The sequence below is a fragment of the Electrophorus electricus genome, chromosome 15 (genome assembly GCF_013358815.1).
Source record: "Electrophorus electricus isolate fEleEle1 chromosome 15, fEleEle1.pri, whole genome shotgun sequence".
NCBI lineage: Eukaryota > Metazoa > Chordata > Actinopteri > Gymnotiformes > Gymnotidae > Electrophorus > Electrophorus electricus.
Genome location: NC_049549.1, coordinates 18536370 through 18557449, shown reverse-complemented (window position 1 = coordinate 18557449; position 21080 = coordinate 18536370). Strand labels below are relative to the sequence as shown.

Below are 21080 nucleotides of genomic sequence, written 5' to 3'. Positions count from 1 at the left end.
GCTTGGAAACAATTTAAAAACAACATAATTTTCCAAAATAGTTGACATAACAGGAAGGATTGGAGTTCAAGTATTTCATTATTAGATTTAATTCACATTCTTAGATTAGCATTGGATAAAATTTTCTTGTCAGTGGTGATGAAATGCTGAAAATGGTGTAATCTCCCTCTGAAAAACTATATATGTATATACACCTACATATGAAATGGCTAAGTGACTACTTAAGCACATTTTAAAGTGCACTTCAGGAGGATTTTCTGTCTTACAGTATTAGTGTTTTGCACTTAGAAGATTTATGTGTTTGATTGTTTATGCTCAAATGAGATTTTATTCTGTCCACATTGCATGTAGCACACAAAGGCAGTGTAAAATTTCTCATCTCTTATGCCATAGACAAGTGGACTGACTGCCCTGGCGATGACACTAAATGTTATAAAGTTGAAAAAGCGGATTGACGAATACACCTTAAAGTCTATCTGTTTGACCACATCTTCGATATAGGGGTAGATAATCTCCATTGTACACAGTGTAAGCTGAAACATGTGCAGTGAGACAGTACGGAGCCCCTTCGCTGCAGACTTCTTGTCAACAGAGACTGTTCGGGCAGCAAGCATAATCATCACATAGCAAAATAATTCAACAAGAAAAATGGTTATGAAGTTTATAATGTACAGGAAGCCCCTCATGTAACGGTGCCATGGCTCAGGAGTCAAGATCTCATAATAGCAAAAGGTGAGCTGTGACAGATAAGCTTGCGAGACAGTCGAGGCAAGGATGATCACGTCCACGAGCGGCCTTACAGCGCTTACAGTCCAGATTATGAGGATGGCAGTATGGGTCCTGCTGGAGGTGGAGAGAGCACTGTGTCTCAGAGGCATACAGATGGCCACGTAGCGCTCTACACACATGGCAGTGATGGTCAGCGGCGTACACAAGGTGACCATCTCCATGAGAATACAGAAGGGAATGCAGAACACCATGGGCATCAGGACATTATCATAGAACATGAGAACCACAAAATCAGTCAGCAAAAGAAAAACCAAATCAACCAGTAAGGTGTGGGCAAACAATATGTAGCGTGTCTCAGTCCTGAAGGCCTGCTTCCTAGAGAAAGTGACAAGCATGAGCACATCAATGTATATAAAAGGCCACACGAAGAACTGAATTATGGCTGTTGATACATTCATCTTCAAAGGCGTGGAGCTGACCAGCTGTAGCTGATAACTGCTGCTGTTAGCTTCCTCACTGTTGTTACACTCAGCTGTGCACATGTCTATGGGAGAAAAGACATGACCAGCCTCAGAATAGTGTTGCATGACATTCACAAAAATTATGCAGATGTTTACATTCCTAGTATTTTGTCTTTTTATTAAAGAGAATTACAACCAATATATTGTACATAAATAAAATGTGTTATCTAGGCAAATTCACACTTAAATCATAAAAGCAATAATAAACCATGAGAATGTCATCATAACTCATGTTGTCATTAATGTATTACCTATAGAATAATAAAGTCAAATTGAATAACAGACTGTGGGCAAACACACATATATAGTGTTGGTGTGGGCTGATTTTAATATCTAATTTCTGACATCATACACTCGTAAAGCTTAATATGTACATACATATAGCTAAGAGTATTGAGGGGCGTTACACTGAAGCATTTGGCAATGACCTGGAGTTAAACATAAAAAAGCCCTAATCAAAAGCAGGACCAGTGGGTCATCTATACCACTGGGAGGTTCACAATTACAAACAGCAGAGTAGTCATGGTGGGGCTCCAGAAGCCCCAACTGAATAAATTAGCAATGATAACTATGGTCATTTCATTCATTGACCTTTAACTTAAACTTAAAATCTAATTGATTGCCTTTTGGTACGGTGGAAATTGGCACTGTTTCCTCTGCCTGTAACCATTGAGTAGTCAGGTGTTAGGAGATTATTCAGTGAGTATTGGTATTCCAACCATGTATTCCTTCATAGAAGTACATTAAAACACTAAAGACCAAACAGAAAAGTCAATTTAATTTATCTGTCAAGTGCAATGGTGACACAGAGGCAGCAGATCTTCCAAAAATCTTACATGTCCTCAACAGTACACTGGTTGGTTTGTCACACTACATGCAACCTGACTGAGATCCAACCTTTTTTTGAGGAGCCCACTTTGCCTACTGTTTTAGTTCAATTCATTTTCATGGGTATCTTTTCTCATGACACCTGCATTGACACTTGTGTGGAAATGTGAGATTCAGTTGTGTTCTTTGTAGTGTGACAAACCAATATACTGTAAGCAGGGACGAGGTTTTAGCAGGGAGAAGGTGAGAGGCAGAATGGAAATGCCGGAGGTTCTCTAATAAGCGAGGGAAACAACACAGGAGACTAACATACAGAGACACAGAGAAAACACTGAGGCAAATTAACACGCAAACTAAGGAAATGATGAAACAAGGACGCTGACGGTGATAATGACAACGACACTACACATGACCAAACTTAACAAAATAATGGAAAAACAGAAATACAAGACACAGGGCTTAAATAACAGACTGATGAATACTATGCAGATACAGGTAAACATAATGAACAGCGAAAACCAAAACAAGGACTGGAAAAGTGGAACAGAAGAAGGCAATGACGGATGTGGAAAACTAGAAGAGGGGTGGGGAAAGTGAAACTAAAGAAGCAAACTCAGACCTGAGAGGGTAACCATGGAAACATGGCCAATCATGACAGAACCCCCACCCCACCCCACCCCCAAGGGCGCAACACCGGGGCATGCAAAAACAACAACAAAACCCAAACACAGGACCAGGACAAGACACTGGAACGGACAGGCCACAACGGGAGCCGAAGACTCAGATATGACTAGGAACAGGCACCAGAGTGGAAGAGAATGAAGACACAGAACCTAGAGACAGAAACTGGGAACAGGAGCAGATGCAGGAACAGACAGAAACAGACTCAAGGGACAGGCCATAGTCAGGCACAAGATTTGGAGCCAGGGTAGGCGGTGTAAATGGGTGACATGATGGGCGGAGGCAAGTCACTGCATGGCTGGGGAAGCTGATTCCAGGGCAGGGTAAGAGGAGAGTTGGTGTGGCGATGAGGTAAAGGGGCAACGGCCACAAGACCAGAGTGACGCAAGGAGCTGAGATAGGCGATAACACAAGAGGAAAAACACCAGACACAGACCTAGGATGAGAACATGAAGCGGCAACAGTGTATAAAGAGGACTGAGCATGACACAGAAAGAAAAAGGACAAACAGGGATACAGATGGATGTGCTCAGGAATACAGGGTCTGAAACAACAACAAAACAATGGAAACGGGGACAGGAATAAAGACAAGCACAATACCAGAATTAGGAATAGAGGCGGAGGTTCAGGCAAGATAGAGGGAGGTAGAGGAGGCGGGGACAGAGTTTGGAAAGGAAAAGAGGAGAGGAACATTGACATTGGGCACAGCCATGGGAATGGGGACAGGAACAGAAACAAAGACAACACAACTGAGACAGGCACAGGAAATACACAACAGGCATGGTTACAGGTACTGGAACTGGCAAGGGAACACTGATGCCACAAGGTAGGGTAACAGGTTTTACCAAGGTCACATAAACAGGCAGATATATTCACAGGAACCAAGACAAAACCAGGAACAGGCAAAACTAGAGCTGAGGAAAATGACGAGGTAGTCTCTGCGGCAGTAATAGGGGCTGGCACAGCAACCTCAGGCAGCAAAGGAGTTAAGAGAGGTGTAAATAAAGGAGCCATATGAGTCTGAGAAGTTGACTGAGAGGCCATAAGAGTCGGTGGCTGGCTGCCAGGTATGGCAGAAGGAGTTCTGAGCATCTCAGGGGACCCCTCTGTTGCAGTCTTTTTCGATACAGGTGAGCAATGAGGAGCAACCACAGGGACAGTCCTGGCGCAAGGCACGGGGACAGGCAAGGCAGCTTATCCACTCCAGGAACCGTAACTGATAACGCATTGACCTCTGTGCCAGAGACAGGGACTGGCAGCGCAGCATCCTCTACACTGGGAGCAGGGTCTGGCTGGGGGTCCAGCAGCGCAGCAGCTATGGTCGACAGATCCTGACATGCAGCTGCTGCAAACAGCAGGCCAGGAAGGACCAGGGGAGCAGCTACATCAGTCAACGGCAGGCCCGGGAGGTCTGCAGGCACGGCTAGGCCAGTCAGCGGCGCTGTAGGGAGGTCCGGGGGCGCAGCTTCGGTGATCAGCAGTGTGGCTTCGGCGGTCAGTGGCGCTGCAGGGAGGTCTGAGGGCGCAGCTTCGGTGGTCAGTGGCACTGCAGAGAGGTCCAGGGGTGCGGCTTTGATCATCAGCGGTGGGCCTGGGAAGTCCAGTGGTGTGGCTACGTTGCTCAGCAGCGGGGCCCGGGAGGTTTGGGGGCGCAGCTTCGGCGGTCAGCGACACTGCAGGGAGGTCCAGAGGTGTGGCTTCGATGGTCAGCCTAGTCACCCCAGTCTACGTCGTCCATCAGTTGCTGGACTCCAGGAAAGGGGCCGGTATATAACAGTACCTGGTTGACTGGGAGAGTTATATCCCTGAGGAGAGATGCTGGGATTTGTGATAGGTGGCTGACAAACCATTGACTCCATATGGGAAGACCTGTGCCTAAGAAACATCCCAGTAACCCTCCTGTGGAAGATGGGAGGGATCATTTGTACTCAGTTCAGCACCACAGTGGATCTGACTGTTGGTCCCGAGCATCCTCACTCCTCCGTCCTCCTGGACACCGTAGGTGGTGGGGGTGGGGTCCTCTTGCTGCATCATTGGTTGGTCAGCTATTCTGTCACATAGAAAGGAGTGCAGGATGCAGTTGAGAGAGTCGATATTATTTATTAGGATTGAAGCAGAACTCAGCAAACATAATGGAATAAAGGCAAACACACATGGAACACCAACAGTAACGGATATTAACCGAAAAATAAAACATTGAACCAAAAGGCTAATAAACATTTTGTCATGGTTAGTTCCTCCTAGCTTCCCTGTTTCATGGTTTCCCTGTCTTGTGTTTTTGGTTCCATTCTGTAGTTTCCTTGTCTCTGCCCCTCGTTTGGTTTTCCACACCTGTTCCTCATTTCTAGCCTTGTTAATTTAATGTATTTAAACCCTGTCTGATTCCCTGTGTTTTTGCTGTTCACTGTTTGGATGAATGTCTGAAAACCCGCATCTGTATGCCCGTAAGTTTGTACTCCGTGTATCCTAGTCTTACTGTTTTTCCCAGCATTTGTGTTTCTTAGCCTCTGAGTTCTTTCTAGCCTCTGTTATTGCCTGCTTCCCCTGTTTGCCTTTGTGTGTTTTTCTTTGCTTATTCATGTATCTTTGTACTCTCCATATTGGCTCAGTGAACCTGTACTGTTATAACAACTCTGAATCTGGATTTGCCCCTACTAAATCTCGCTCTTCTCCACACGTGTCTGTCTCCTTACCGCTCACCGTTATACATTTGACAACACAGACAGAATCACTAACAAACACAGGAAAGCAGATAACCAAAACAAAAGCAGAATTAAATGAAATCCAAACACAGCACATGGCAAAATCATCACAATGAGAACCACAACTCTAGAGGAGGGGCAACCATAACTTATGTAGACTTGATACATCATCATAGAGAGCCTTGATTAGGAATTTTATTCAGTGAAACTTGGCTTTCCAAAGCAACTCCCATGAGACTTTGCATTCCACCACTCATTCCCATCTTATCAAAGTTCTCTGCTGCCAAATCTTTCTCACTTCTCCTCTACCAACACTCGTATCTCACCCTGTTCTAGCAACTTCCAATACTTCCCCTATGCCTTGTCACAGCAAGGTATATTGCTGCTAATCACCAGGTACAAAAAGGAATCATGGAATCCCACTGACACTAAAGCCTCCATAACAGTATCATAAAACCTGCCATTAGAAAGTCCACTATGAATGTATGACAACACTATGTAGCGTGTTTAGTTTTGAAGGCCTGCCTTCTCATCGAGCAAATATATAGAAATGTACAAGTGTCCTGATTATATGAGATAAATGTCACCAACAAGTAGAGATGTGTGCATGTGGAGAGACAGCATGTAAAGATAGCATCCACATGCACACGGTTGGAGAGTTGGAGAGCATGTAGGGCTTTGTCCTTCATGCACAGACCATAAAATGGTACACAGAATTGCTTTGTGGAACTTAGCAAACATTTCACTTCATCTTGAAAAAGACCAGATTTCTTATTTTCTTTATTTCTTAATAACATATGTGATCATTCCACAGTGATTAGCCAAGACATAACAGCATCACACATCCATTAAAATGTAAAATAAGTAAATTTTTTTTAAACAATGTTATGACTAATGCTCTGGGGGTTCCCAGGTAATTGAAAAGTCTTTTGTCAGACTACTGTAACGTGGGAGGAGTTAAGAGCGAATGTTCTGTGAAACGGAACTAAAGAGTGACGCCATAAAGAGCGTGATAAATAAAATAGAATTAATAAAAACTGTAATAACAGAAACTTGCAAACAAGAGCAGAACAAAGCACAAACTAGGAACAGCTGGAGATAAAGGGGAGGAGACATGGAACCATGGAAGTGATTAGGTTGCCTGGGAAATGGAGAACGCTCTGGGCTGTGGACGTGACACCCACTAATAAAGACTCTTGATCTTGGTGTCACGAGTGGCCGGCCTCTCAGCAGGAGGACCATGCCCACTTGCTGGGAGGACCACAGCTCACACTTACCCCTTTCCCAATCACCAGCCTGCTAACCATGTGCACCTGTCCCTTGTTTCTTCCTTCCATTATCTCAACCCGCAGGTCAGCAGGGATGGCGCTGCGCATTAGCAGATTACCTGTTGGGGAACCAACACAGACAACCATGACAAGCACTTACTTTTTGTTTCATTTTGTTGCTATATGCTTGTGCCTTTAGTTATGGACAATAAAGAGCACCTTCTAGCGCCTCTTGCTCCCTCTGTGCCAACGTCACATTTGAGTGGTTTGTGTCCTATGATAACATACATTGTGCTCACTGTTCATCTGACATAATAGTTTTCAAAGTACTCAAGTCCTCTTGCAATTCCATATTGCTCATTATTGTAAAACACTGAGGTAGAACTAGTCGTACAACCACCGGAATGCCTGACACAGACTCCTGAACATGTCATTGAAGGACAGGCTACAGGCCCTTATGTCTCCTGTGCACTAAAGGGTGGTGTAATGTAGCGCAGTCTCACTAAACTGTCTGCATCATTCATAAGTGTGTGAGGCCTCCTTAATTAAGGAGTTGCATTCTGTCCAGAAGCTGAGGAACCACAGAATGGGAAAGACATTAACGTGTACTATTGACTATTGTGTACTATTGACCACTACATTCAGATTGTGTCAGATGAACATAGTGCATGTGGTCATCATGACAATAACAGGTCCAAGATCAGCACTCTTATTAGGAACCATTCAATAGTGATTGTAAGACAAGCATCTGGCCATGATGACTAGGAATGTGCATGAAAAATGCAATTTCACTTTCTTAATTTGGTTTATTTATTATAGGTTGGAAACAATTTAAAAAGAACATAACTTTCCAAAATAGCTGATAGTGCCCTGGGAACCCAGTGGGAATTCAGTGCTCTGGGAACCCACATGGAATTAATCACCATAGTACGTACAATACTTATTATGACAGTTTTACAGGGGATCATAACATGTGCCATAAACATCTAACCTGGTGTCATAGGAATAAATGTGAAGAATGTAGCAGTACTTTCTTTGGACAATAGTATATTTGGACAAACAAATTCTTGGTGCCATTGCAAAGAGCAGAATTGTACTGACGGATTCACTCTTGATCAAGTAGCTGGAAGAGAATTTTCTTCTTCTCTTATATCGAAATAACACAGTGGCCAGGGGCTCAAGTATTTCATTTTTAAATGTAATTCACAGTTTTATCTTAGCAATGGATTAAATTTTGTCAAAGGTGATTCAGAGAAAATAGTGTGTAACCCTTATAGAAACTATCTATATGCATCTACAAATGAAAGGACCCTTCAGGAGGGTTTTTCAGTAGTAATATAAATTTAGATGTTTTATGCTGGGTTTGGTTTTCTATTTTCAGGTGAGATTTTCAGGTGATTTTGTCCACATTGCATGTAGCATACAAAGGCAGCATAAAATTTCTTATCTCTTATTCCATAGATGAGTGGACTGACTGCCCTGGCGATGACACTGAATGTTATAAAGTTGAAAAAGCGGACTGACAGATATACCTGGATATCTAGCTGTATGACGATGGCTTCAATATAGGGGCAGATAATCTCCATTGTACACAGTGTAAGCTGAAGCATGTGCAGTGAGATGGTACGGAGCCCCTTAGCTGCAGACTTCTCATCAACAGAGGCTGCTCGGGCAGCAAGCATAATCATCACATAGCAAAATAATTCTATAAGAAAAATTATTATGAAGTTGATGATACACAGGAAGCTCCTCATGTAAGAGTGCCATGACTCAGGAGTCATGATCTCATAATAGCAAAAAGTGAGCTGTGCCAGATAAGCTTGCGAGACAGTCGAGACAAGGATGATCATGTCCACAAGTGGATATACAGCGCTTATAATCCAGATGGTGAGGATGGCAGTATGGGTCCTGCTGGAGGTGGAGAGAGCACTGTGTCTCAGAGGCATACAGATGGCCACGTAGCGCTCTACACACATGGCAGTGATAATCATAGGTGTGCATATAGTGACCATCTCCATAAGCATGCACACGGGAATGCAGAACACCATGGGCATCAGGACATCACTGTAGGATATGAGCACCACAAAATCAGTCAGCAAAAGAACAATCAAATCACCCAGTAAGGTGTGGGCAAACAATATGTAGCGTGTCTCAGTCCTGAAGGCCTGCTTCCTGGAGAAGGTGGCAAGCATGAGCACATTGATGTATACAAAAGGCCACACAAAGACCTGAGTTATGGCTGTTGATACATTCATCCTCAAAGGCGTGGAGCTGACCAGCTGTAGATGATAACTGGTGCTGTTAGCTTCCTCACTGTTGTTACACTCAGCTGTGCACATATCTATGGGAGAAAAGACGTGACCAGCCTCAGAATAGTGTTGCATGACATTCACAAAAATTATGCAGATCTTTAAGAATGTAAAAAGAATTACAACCAATATATTGTATATAAATAAAATGTGTTATCTATGCAAATTCACACTTAAATTAAAAGCAATATTAAACCATGAGAAAATGTTATCATAACTTATATTGTTATTAGTGCATTACCTGTAGAATAATGAAGTCAATCGAATAACAGACTGGGCAAACACATATAGTGTTGCTGTGGACTGATGTTAATATCTAATTTTTGACATCATACACACGTAGGGTTTAATATGAACATACCAGTCATGGGTAAGAGTACTGGGGGGCGTTACACTGAAGCATTTGGCAATGACCTGGAGTTAAAAATAAAAAAGCCATAATCAGAAAGCAGGACCAGTGTGTCATCCACACTACAGGGAGGATCCAGAAGCCCCACCTGAATAAATTAGCATGGTAATTATGGTCATCTCATTATTGTATCTTGGCATGCTAGAATTTAGCACTGTTTCCTCTGCCAGTAGGAACTGAGTAGTCAAGTGTTCAGTACATTGTTCAACTAGCATTGCTATGGCAACCCTTTATTCCTTAATAGAAGTACATTAAAACAGCCTAAAGAATCCACCACTTACTATCAATGGGAAACCTGAGCCTGGTACAGCGTACACAACCATGCTCTTGCTGGAGTGGATGAGAGACAAACAAAGAGCGAGTCTACAGCCCTCAGTCGCTCTCTGCACTTGTTCTTGATGAAATGGCTTAAAAAGCTCAGCTTGCCCAAACACATCATAGAGAAGGGCAGAAGAATATCAATGGTGCTATTTGCAACTATTGGGTACTCAGTCTCCAAAGATATTCAAAACTGGCTCAAAACCTTAGCCTTAGCTACTATCATGGCTAGGTACATAGCGAGAGGGCACGATGGACCCCAGTAAAGATTAATGTCTTTTCTTTGTCTTGTAGCTGATCTCTACCCTTGCTGCTAAGCTACCAATGGATGATAAAGTTGATGGTTTCATTCCAGAGTTATCTGATTCTGGAGCAATTCTTTTCAAAAGCCGTTCGATGCTAGTCTGTGTTCCTCACACCATACTCTCATAATGCATTGCACAACAGTGAAAATGAAAAATTAGTAGTAATAATAATAATAATAATAGTAGGCTGTTTAGGTCAGACTTTTCATAGTCATATGCTGACCCTGGCATAGACACTGACATGCGGATAGGGCACATGAGACAGATTTTTGATGATGACAAGTTGTGTAAGTTTTCGTTTTTTATTTTGATTAATTTTATTATGTCAGCAATTTCAGAATCTCTATTTTTTTGACAGCACCCAGACACCACCTCTGTTGAGAAATGCTGGTCTAAGTACTGTTCTCTAACAATATTTGCTGGGACGAGACAAAAGGCAGAATGCAGATGCAGGAGGTTCTTTAATTAAATAGGAAACTAAACAAGGGGGGCAAATAAAACAGACAGAGGGAAAACACTAAGCTAAAGTAACACACGAACTAAACAAACAAATGAAACAAGGACGATAACGACAACAACTCCACACATGACCAAAGTTATCCAAAAAACAAACAAACAAACAAAAAAAATGACAACAAGGGAAACCAAACATAGCTTAAATAACCAGGACAATTAAGCACTAACCAGACACAGGTGAATATAAGATCAGGGAAAACCAAAACAAGGACTGGAATTTAGGAACAGACAAGGGGCGGGGAAAATGAAACCAAGGAATGGAACAAGGAAGTAAAGGAAAACAGACACGACAGGGAAACCATGGAAACAGGGATGCCAGGAGGGTGGTCATTCAGGACAGAACCCCCCACTAAAGTGTGCAAAACAGAATGCAGGATAGAACGAGACACCAACAAGCAGAACGAGCAAGACACGGAGCAGGGACAGGACCCAGAAAAGACAAGAACAGACAGAAACAGGAGCAGACAAGGGAACGAATACAAAACCCGGGGGAACAGGATAAGGACCAGGACCAGGAACAGATGTAGGAACAGAGGCAGGAGATCAGGCAAGACAGGGAGTAGGAACAGGAGTACCACATGAAGCAGAAAGGACCAAAAGGAGGCGCTAGGGACGACAAGGCAGGACAGGAACCAGAACTAGGGGACATTGAGGAAGCCAATCTGGACACAGGAACACGAGGGACACAAGCAGGTACTGAAACAGGACCTGGTTGAGGAGCAGAAACAGATGAGAGGACACATGGAGTAAACAAAGAAGTAGGAACAGGACCAGGGGCAGGACTACAAACAGGGATTGTGGCAAGACCAGGGGCATGCACGGGACTCTGGGCTAAACCCTGGACAGGTAGTGGAGTTGGGACAGATTGAGTGACAGAAGCCAGATGGGGAAAAGGACTGGGACTGGAGACCTGGTCAGGATTGGAGATGGGCGCAGAGACATGGCTGGGGCTGGAGACAGGCACAGAGACATGCCTGGGGCCGGAGATGGGCGCAGAGACATGGCTGGGGCCGGAGATGGGCGCAGAGACATGGCTGGGGCTGGAGACAGGTACAGAGACATCGCTCGGGCTGGAGACGGGCACAGAGACTTGGCTGGGGCTGGAGATGGGCACAGAGACATGGCTCAGGCTGGAGATGGGCACAGAGACTTGGCTGGGGCTGGAGACGGGCACAGAGACATGGCTGGGGCTGGAGACGGGCACAGACACATGGCTGGGGCTGGAGATGGGCACAGAGACATGGCTCGGGCTGGAGATGGGCACAGAGACATGGCTGGGGCTGGAGACAGGCACAGAGACAAGCAGAGAGAGGAGAGGAGAAAAACTGGTGTCAGGGACAGAAGCAAAGACACATTACGTTAAGTACAACACAGACAGGCACAGGGACAAAATACACAACAGGCATGGGTACAGATGCCACAAGGTAGGTTAACAGGTTTCACTACGGTAATAAAAACAGGTATGGATTTATGGACAGGAACATGGACAAAACCAGGAACAGGAGCTGGCAAAACAAGAACTGAGGAAACAGAAGCAGACACGGTGTGTTACGACCCTTGGTGGGTTATTTTGTGTGTCTGTTTCTATGTATTTTGTTGCAGGTTATCTTGTCATCTGCGTTTCCATCACTGCGCCAGCTGCTGACAATTGATGGTGATTGCATTGTGTGGCCTGACTGGTTATCCTGCCTTGCCCCACCTCACATATAGCCATTCGAGGAGAAGAGCCCAGATCCCTACCTTCGCATACTTGGCATTGTGTCTATTCTTGTACATTTGTTACTGAACAGTTTTGTTTTTGGGTCGTGAGTATGCAAGGGTTTTGTGTTTAGTTCAGATATGTCTGTACAGAGTATGTTAGTCGTAGAGATGTAGAGAGATGACACCATTTATTTTGGGTACTTTCTTTATCCTCTGTTTTGGTTTAGGGAATTAGGGCACATTTTTGTTCCATGAGAATGAGGTTGACATGTATTTTCCCGTGTTCGAACGTATTGTGTCCACACTATAGAGGCCAAAGGAAGTTTGGTCGTTAATGTTGCACTGTAAGGTAGTGGGAAGAGCACAGGAGGTGTGTTCTGCTCTGACATTAGAGCAGAGTTTGGATTACGACACAGTGAAGTCTGCGGTTCTGCACGCGTATGAGCTGGTGCCGGAGGTATATTGACAAGGTTCCGAAAACATTTCAAAACCACCAGCCAGACATATGTTGAGTTTGCTCGGGAGAAAACCATGCTTCTCGAAAAGTGGTGCGCCGCATGCAAAGCAACCACATTGGAACAGTTTAAAGAACTTGTTCTGTTAGAAGAATTTAAAAACTGTCCCAGAAAAGGTTGTCATGCATCTCAATGAGCAAAAGGTTACATCCCTCATTGATGCTGCCTTTCTGGTGTATGAATTTATGCTTATGCACAGAATGGTATTTCACCCTCCCCTTCATGTGCGTCTTGCACACGATCATTTCTTATTTGGACACCTTGGTATTAGGAAAATGTATCAGCGTGTGTTGCAACAATTCTTCTGGCCAATGGTAAAACGGGATGTGGTCCAATTTTGTCGTTCATGTCGTACTTGTCAAGTTGCAGGGAAACCGAATCAGGTTATCCTGCCGGCTCCACTGAAGCCCATTCCAGTAATTTGTGAGCCCTTTAAACTTATTATTATTATTATTGACTGTGTAGGCCCGTTCCCTAAAATGAAAGCAGGTCATGTATATTTATTGACCGTTACGTGTGCTGCCACTCGGTTTCCTGAAGCTGTTCCTCTTCGCTCCCTAAAGGCCCCAGCCATCGTAAATGCTTTGATTCCATTTTTTACTGTTTTTGGTCTGCCTAAATACGTTCAGACTGACCAAAGAGCAAATTTTATGTCTAGACATTGCCATAGAGTTATGCACCAGTTGCAGGTAAATATAACACTGGCCTGAGTGCCGCAGAGCATGATACAGAACACGCAGACTACCCCGACAGTGACAGTGATGTTTATTAACACACAACGCAGACGTTAACGGTGCCACTCACATGTAACATTTCCGAGTAACATGACTCTACACTTAGCACGTAACAAAGCTAACTAACATGTAACGGAAGACGATACAAACAGGCATAACAGCTACACAGACGTTTCAACATTACAGGACAACAATGACCAACAGGGATCATACACTGTCAGGGGTTTAAGTAGACAGACTAATATTTAACATTAATCCCTGTCCAGGCGTGGTTAGAAATGACACGTGAGTCCCCCTGGACGCAGCGGGTCGTACTACGTGACCCGTGGGGGAGGAGCGTTCTGTGATAGTACCCCCTCCCAAGGGGCATGGCTCCCAAAGCGTCCCGGGCCACCATGCACACACAAACAGACACTGCATGGCAATGCCTGGTGCCCACCCAACACAAGGCGGGCCAGGAACCGCCAGTCAGGGAGACCGCCGTGCAGGAGGGAGAAAGACTCCCTGCCTCTCTCGGGGCAGTCCTTAACGCTCCTCGTAACGTGTGTAACGTCCTCGACGATGACCCCTCCCTAGGGGCTTGATTCCCAACGCTTCCCTGTGTCATGACACGCCTAAACACATACACAAGGTGCACATATACACAAACACTAGCACCATTCCACAGATACATAAGGTGCTGTGACGTGTCCTCGGCTTCGACGTACACGTGGGGGTACACATCTGTCCCGGTTCCGGGCGTGCTCCTCCCCTGAACGGTCCTCCTCTCTCACTCTTGGAGCACCCCAGAAACAGTTTGCCTCCAAGGCTTTGTAGCCTCAGCCACCCCCCCCCCCCCCCAAGACATTCCTGGGGGTGTTCCCCTCCACCTCAGGAGTAGACGCAGACACCGGTCACAGTCCTTTCCCCAATATCCTGGGACCCAGGCAACAGTAAGGGGGGTGCAAGGAAGTCCATCCTTAAGCGAGGGAGCTGGCTTATTGTGGTGGTTGGTCATTCTGTAACGCGGGCCCGAGTGCCACAGGCCTTGGTACAGAACGGTGGCACTCACATGTAACATTTACAAATAACACAACTCTACACTTAACACGTAACAAAGCTAACTATCATGCAATGGAAGACGATACAAACAGGCATAACAGCTACACAGATGTTTCAACATTACAGGTTGACAGTTACCTATGGGGATCATACAATGACAGGGGTTTAACTAGACAGACTACCGTTTAACATTAATCCCTGTCCATGTGTACGCAATCCCTAGGGGGTTATGGTTACAAATGACACATGTGAGTCCCCCTGCACGCCACAGGCCGTACCACGTGACTCGTGGGGAGGAGCATTCCGTGACAGTAAAACATCCTGAATCCCAGGGTGCTTTAGAAAGGTTTCACCAAACCTTAAAGACCATGCTGAGAAAGGACTGGGATGTGGGTCTTCCCCGCCTTCTGTTTGCTATTTGTACTACTCCTCAGGAGTCACTCGGATTTGGCGCGGCTGAGTTAGTGTTCGGACCATCCGAGGACCGTTAATGATGTTAATAATAGTGATGAGCAGGTGTTGTCTCCAGATCTTTCTCCCTCCTCCCCAACTAATGTTCTTGATTGTTAGTGAGTTCCGTGAGCGTTTACACTCCCTTTGTGAGTTAGCACATAAAACCCTAAACAAGTCCCAGTGCATTATGAACGCTAGGTACGATTTGCAAGCTGTTCAGAGATCCTTTCAGGAAGGAGACAAAGTGGTAGCTTTATTGCATTTGCCAGGTTCTGTCCGTCATGCTAAATTCGCTGATCCGAATGTGGGTAAGTCATGATTCAGTGATACGAATTATGTGATACAGACACCCGACCATAAGAAAAAGTCACATGTCTGTCACATTAACATGCTCAAATGCTATGTCTCACGTGACACTTCCACAACTGATGGTAGTAGTTGTGCACCTGTTCCGTCCCTAGTCGTATCCCCAATCCCTGCCTCTTTATCTGAGCATGCCTCTGATGTGGATGGTTTAAATTTACTTGAGAATTTTTGTCCTTCTGCTCATCTACCCAATTCCGAATCCCTTAAAGATCTCCCCTCTAAATTAGGACATCTTCCTGAGTCATCTCGACTTGATGTTATATGGTTAATCCACCAACCCTTGTTGTTGTTTTCAGATGCTCCTTCTCACACTATGGTTCTTCTGCACGATGTGGACGTTGGTGATAGTCACCCAGTGAAACAAAATTCTTATCATGTGAACCCAGCCAAATGGTCGCTTATGAAAAAGGAAGTTGAATACCTCCTTAAAAATGGTCTTGCTACTCCTAGCGCTAGCCCTTGGTGTTTGCCTTGTTTGTTAGTACCTAAACCGGATGGCACCTTTCATTTTGTACCAATTATAGAAAAGTTAACTTGTTGACTAAGTGCAATTTGTTTCCTCTTCCTAGGATAGAAGACTGTGTAGATCGTGTGGGTAATGCCCAATTTCAAGCTTGACCTATTAAAGGGATATTAGCAAGTTCCGTTAACAGAGAGAGCCTCTGAAATCTCTGCTTTTGCTACCCATGACACATTCCTACAATATCAGGTCATGCCTTTTGGTTTAAAAAAACACCCCAGCGATGTTTCAACGTGTTATGAACAGAGTATTAGCTGGCATTGGAGGGTGCGATGCCTATTTAGACAACGTTATTGTGTATTGTGGATACATGGGAAACTCACATACACACCCTCTGCGAAATATTCCTTTGGTTCCAAGAATCCACCTTAACCCTAAATCTGGCTAAATGTGAATTTGGCCATGCTACAGTGTTTTATTTTGAGAAACGAGTGGGTTGTGGTGTTGTTCGTCCTCAGGACACAAAGGTGCATACTATACTGGCTTTTCCTGCCCCTACAAGCAGAAGAGAATTACGGAGTTTTCTTGGCATGACAGGATACTACAGAAGTTTCTTTCAGAATTTCTCAGACATGGTACTCCCTCTTACAAACCTTCTGCATAAGTCTAACCCTTTTGGTTATCCTACCTTACCCCACCTCACATATAGCCGTTCGAGGAGAAAAGCCCGGATCCCTAACTTTGCATACTTGGCGCGAGGCACGGGAACAGGCCTGGCACGAGGCATGAGAACAGGCCTGGCGCGAGGCATGGGAAATTGTGGAGTGGCTTCCTCCATTCCAGGGTCAAGCTGTGAGGTGTCCATCGCACCAGGACCAGGACTGGACTGGTCTAGGGGCACAGCTGCGACGTTCAATGGGGGATCCGGCGACGGGGCTGTGACGGACAGAGGCGGGTCCGAGAGGCCCAGAGACGTGGGTGTGCCAGTTAGCTGCGGGTCCGGGAGGTTCAGAGGAGTGGCTGCAGGAACAGACCAGATACAGGAAACAGGAACTGGTTCAGTGACATCTCGGACAATGAGAACAGGCCAGGCAGCCTCCAATAGGTTGGGAACAGGAGCAAGATGGGTGGCTTCTTCCACACCAGAGACAGGGACGGGGGGTGGCCAATTGTGACATGCTCAGCAGAAGCTGTCTAACAATATTCCAGTACTGTGTAAAATGTTAAAAATCTATTTCCCTTGCTGTCTTTAAGTAAAAGTGTTATGCTCGCATACCAGAGCATTCCCATTTCCCTGACTATCTGACTTCCATGTTTTCCTGTTCTTGTTGTTTTCTAAGGTTCCCTGTCTCCTCCTCTTTAGCTCCAGCTGTTCCTTGTTTGTCTGGTGTGAGTATTCCTATTTAAGCCTCTTTATTATCTCATGTTTGCTGGTCATTCTCTTGCTTCATCTCTTGTGCTCTCTTTCCTTGTCTGTAGTTTGCTTCCATCTAGTTTACGCTCTCCCAGTTATACACAAGTAATGTTCGGTTTTTGCTTCGTCTTCTTATGTTTATCTGCAACTTTCTGATTTTTCCTTTAGTCCTGTCTCTTGTTATGATTGTCTTCTGTTTTAGTCTAGTCTGTCTCTTGTTATGATTGTCTTCTGTTTTAGTCTAGTCTGTCTCTTGTTATGATTGTCTTCTGTTTTAGTCTAGTCTGTCTCTTGTTATGATTGTCTTCTGTTTTAGTCTAGTCTGTCTCTTGTTATGATTGTCTTCTGTTTTAGTCTAGTCTGTCTCTTGTTATGATTGTCTTCTGTTTTAGTCTAGTCTGTCTCTTGTTATGATTGTCTTCTGTTTTAGTCTAGTCTGTCTCTTGTTATGATTGTCTTCTGTTTTAGTCTAGTCTGTCTCTTGTTATGATTGTCTTCTGTTTTAGTCTAGTCTGTCTCTTGTTATGATTGTCTTCTGTTTTAGTCTAGTCTGTCTCTTGTATAGCTAAGTATCCTGCTTCTGCATTTTCCCCTTTCTTTGTCTTTTGCTTGTTCTGAGGTGGATATTACACTGTTGTGGTCATTCATGACACAAAAGCAAAAAATAATACTGATAATAGCACAGTGGTTCCAGACAGTGGTATAGGTTTCGTTTCAGCTTTGGGAGGACCCTGCTCACACCACCCAACCTCCCACATTATATGTGTAGTGTGAGGGGACATCACTCACATCACCTAACCTCACACATTATATGAGTAGTGTGAGGGGACATCACACACACCACCCAACCTCACACATTATATGTGTAGTGTGAGGGGAACATCACTCACACCACCCAACCTAACACATTATATGTGTAGTGTGAGGGGAACATCACTCACACCACCCAACCTAACACATTATATGATTAGTGTGAGGGGACATCACTCACATCACCCAATGAATAGCATCCCGTGACAATATCAAATCTGTTCTATGCAAAACCTCTGTTTATTTAGTTTTTATTTTATTTAACTTTTAACAGTTTGATTATAGTGTAAACAAAACAATCAGTAATAAATCAGCAAAGATCCACAAGTTGTTCTGTGGACAAATATTACATCAACATGTTTACTATAATTATGAGTCGTGGATGTAGGAAACGTCCCTGTGGTCTAATTATAGCAAAGAGTCATTCAATGAGCGTTTGTTTTCCATCCTGCTCTGGTCTAATTACCCATTTACCGGTGTACTGGTGTACTGGTGTAGGCTCTGATGTTGCCTAGCTGTCCTCGGTGACATGTTCTATGTCAGTGCCAAACAATAAGTCAAAAAACATCTAATTATATATTAATTGCATGACCACATTAATTATTTATGCAAAACATAATTAGCCACATAGGATTTTAGGAAGCTTTTTAATTCTCACTTAACTTACATGGATCACTGATGTAAGTCAGTTAGGGCCTAACAGTGAGCATGTGAAATACAGTATGAATCATATCTGATGGTTTGAGTCTTAGACTAGTCAACTCTTTGATGTGACATGATCTAATAAGAATATACATTTGAAAAAGCTAAATATTCAGTGAGTTTGATCATTTGTTAATAAAAAATATTTGTTAATATGTTTCAGCATATTTAACATTAAACGGTTTAACTATTTTGCTATATATTCTGAAGACACAAAATGGCCTTTCATGGTGACAAACAGCAAACAATTAGAGGTTCAGAGAGTTGTGTTTGGATCAGCCCTAACACAGTCGGAGGGTCACAGAGTTGTGTTTGGATCAGCCCAAACACAGTCAGAGGGTCACAGAGTTGTGTTTGGATCAGCCCAAACACAGTTAGAGGATCATAGAGTTGCGTTTGGATCAGCCCAAACACAGTTAGAGGATCATAGAGTTGCGTTTGGATCAGCCCAAACACAGTTAGACCGTCACAGAGTTGTGTTTGGATCGGCCCAAACACAGTTAGAGGGTCATAGAGTTATTTGGATCAGCCCAAACACACTTAGAGGGTCATAGAGTTGTGTTTGGATCAGCCCAAACACAGTTAGAGGGTCATAGAGTTGTGTTTGGATTGGCCCAAACACAGTTAGAGGGTCACAGTTATTTGGATCAGCCCAAACACAGTTAAAGGGTCATAGAGTTGTGTTTGAATCAGCCCAAACACACTTAGAGGGTCATAGTATTGTGTTTGGATCGGCCCAAACACAGTCAGAGGGTCATAGAGTTGTGTTTGGATCAGCCCAAGCACAGTTAGAGGGTCACAGAGTTGTGTTTGAATCAGCCCAAACAAAGGCTGGCGTTTTCAGCTTTGAGTAAAAATTCAGATTAAAAAGTAAATGAGGCTGATGCTTTTGTATATTCTAATGTCAGTGGTCAGTTCATGACCACAGGACCACTGTTGTCTGGATATGAACTCCTATAGTTGATAGACTCATATCAGCACAACAAGACAAATTATGCATAGCATATGGATGGACCCCAGAAAATAAATGTATGCATTTAAATAGCATCTATGAGGTAGGAGCCAGGGAGGTGTTTCTAATTAAATGGCCATTGTACATGAGAAATTATCTTTATTTATAATACTTTTAATATCATGTAAGAGATGAATATACTGTAGTATGAAGATTTGCTGGTGTATTCAGCTAATTAAAATATGGACCGTGCTGCTCCTGCCCTGATGAACTTAGTAATGTCTGGGGTCAGAGTAGCCTTGGCACTGAATGTCAGCTCTCTTGTGTAAGCACACACTAGCATTGCCTTCATCCTGGCTTGGGGGACATTTTCCTGCAGGTTCAGTGCACCCCAGCTAACACATGGTTGTGTACACTTCTCTCTGCCCACACTAGTGACGCATGTTAGATACTTTTTTGTGCAACTTTGTTTGCCATACAGAACAAATAATGTGCAATTAGTATAAAGCCCAGAGGTTTTAGTTAACCCTTAAAGTTTAGGCCAAACTCTGACCTATGAGGCCTCATTCCCATCTACTCCAACTACTGTGCACATCTGTGGACTCAGATCTGTGATCTTACCATGGTCTCTTTGGTCCTGCACCACCCAAAGGGTCAATGGGTATTCAAGACTGTCCTACAAGTTGTGAGTGGAGCTGAGAGTGGAGCTGTGGGTGGAGCTGAGAGTGGAGCTGCGGATGGAGCTGAGAGTGGAGCTGAGGGTGGAGCTGGGGCAAATCTGGACGGTGGACAGGTTTAGAGAAATCTCTCCCTGGGGTGTACTCTCGCCTCTCTCTGCTGCCCTCTCCTCTTTTCTCTTTGTCTGCCAGTCTATTAGGTACAATTCATGTAGCAGCTATTTCCTTTGCTGTATTTCTGGTATTTACATTACCATTTGTATAGACTCATTTTGTTATCTAACCTATTGTAATGTGTAACTAATTGATTTGTATTACACAAATAAAACCATGTGTTAACTTGAACTCACGCTTTACATAATGTAAATACCTAAGTACTAACTAAATAGACTGAAGAATCATTTTAATTTATATACTGCCAGACCAGTTCCCTGTGAATTTACACTAGGTGGTTAAAGGCCTACACTTCTTGGATGTGTTGTATTGTATACAACAAGTTGTATGTTTTTATTGCCCTGATTCCTGGAATCTAATGAGCTGGAAATTGTACATTGAATTATAATTATACATGCAACAAAATTAAATGAATAAGCTGTTTTACCTCTCAGAAAATCATATATGGAGATTTAAGATACAATATAGAATAAAACTATTTCAGGTAGAGTACAG

General features: G+C 43.8%; 1 protein-coding gene across 1 annotated transcript; it reads right to left on the bottom strand.

Moving 5' to 3' along the window:
- Window positions 1–293: 293 nt before the first annotated feature.
- Window positions 294–1271, bottom strand: LOC113587643 (odorant receptor 131-2-like). Its single transcript, XM_027026403.2, has one exon. The coding sequence runs from the start codon at window positions 1269–1271 to the stop codon at window positions 294–296; it is 978 nt and encodes a 325-aa protein (XP_026882204.2).
- Between the last annotated feature and the right edge of the window lie 19809 nt (window positions 1272–21080).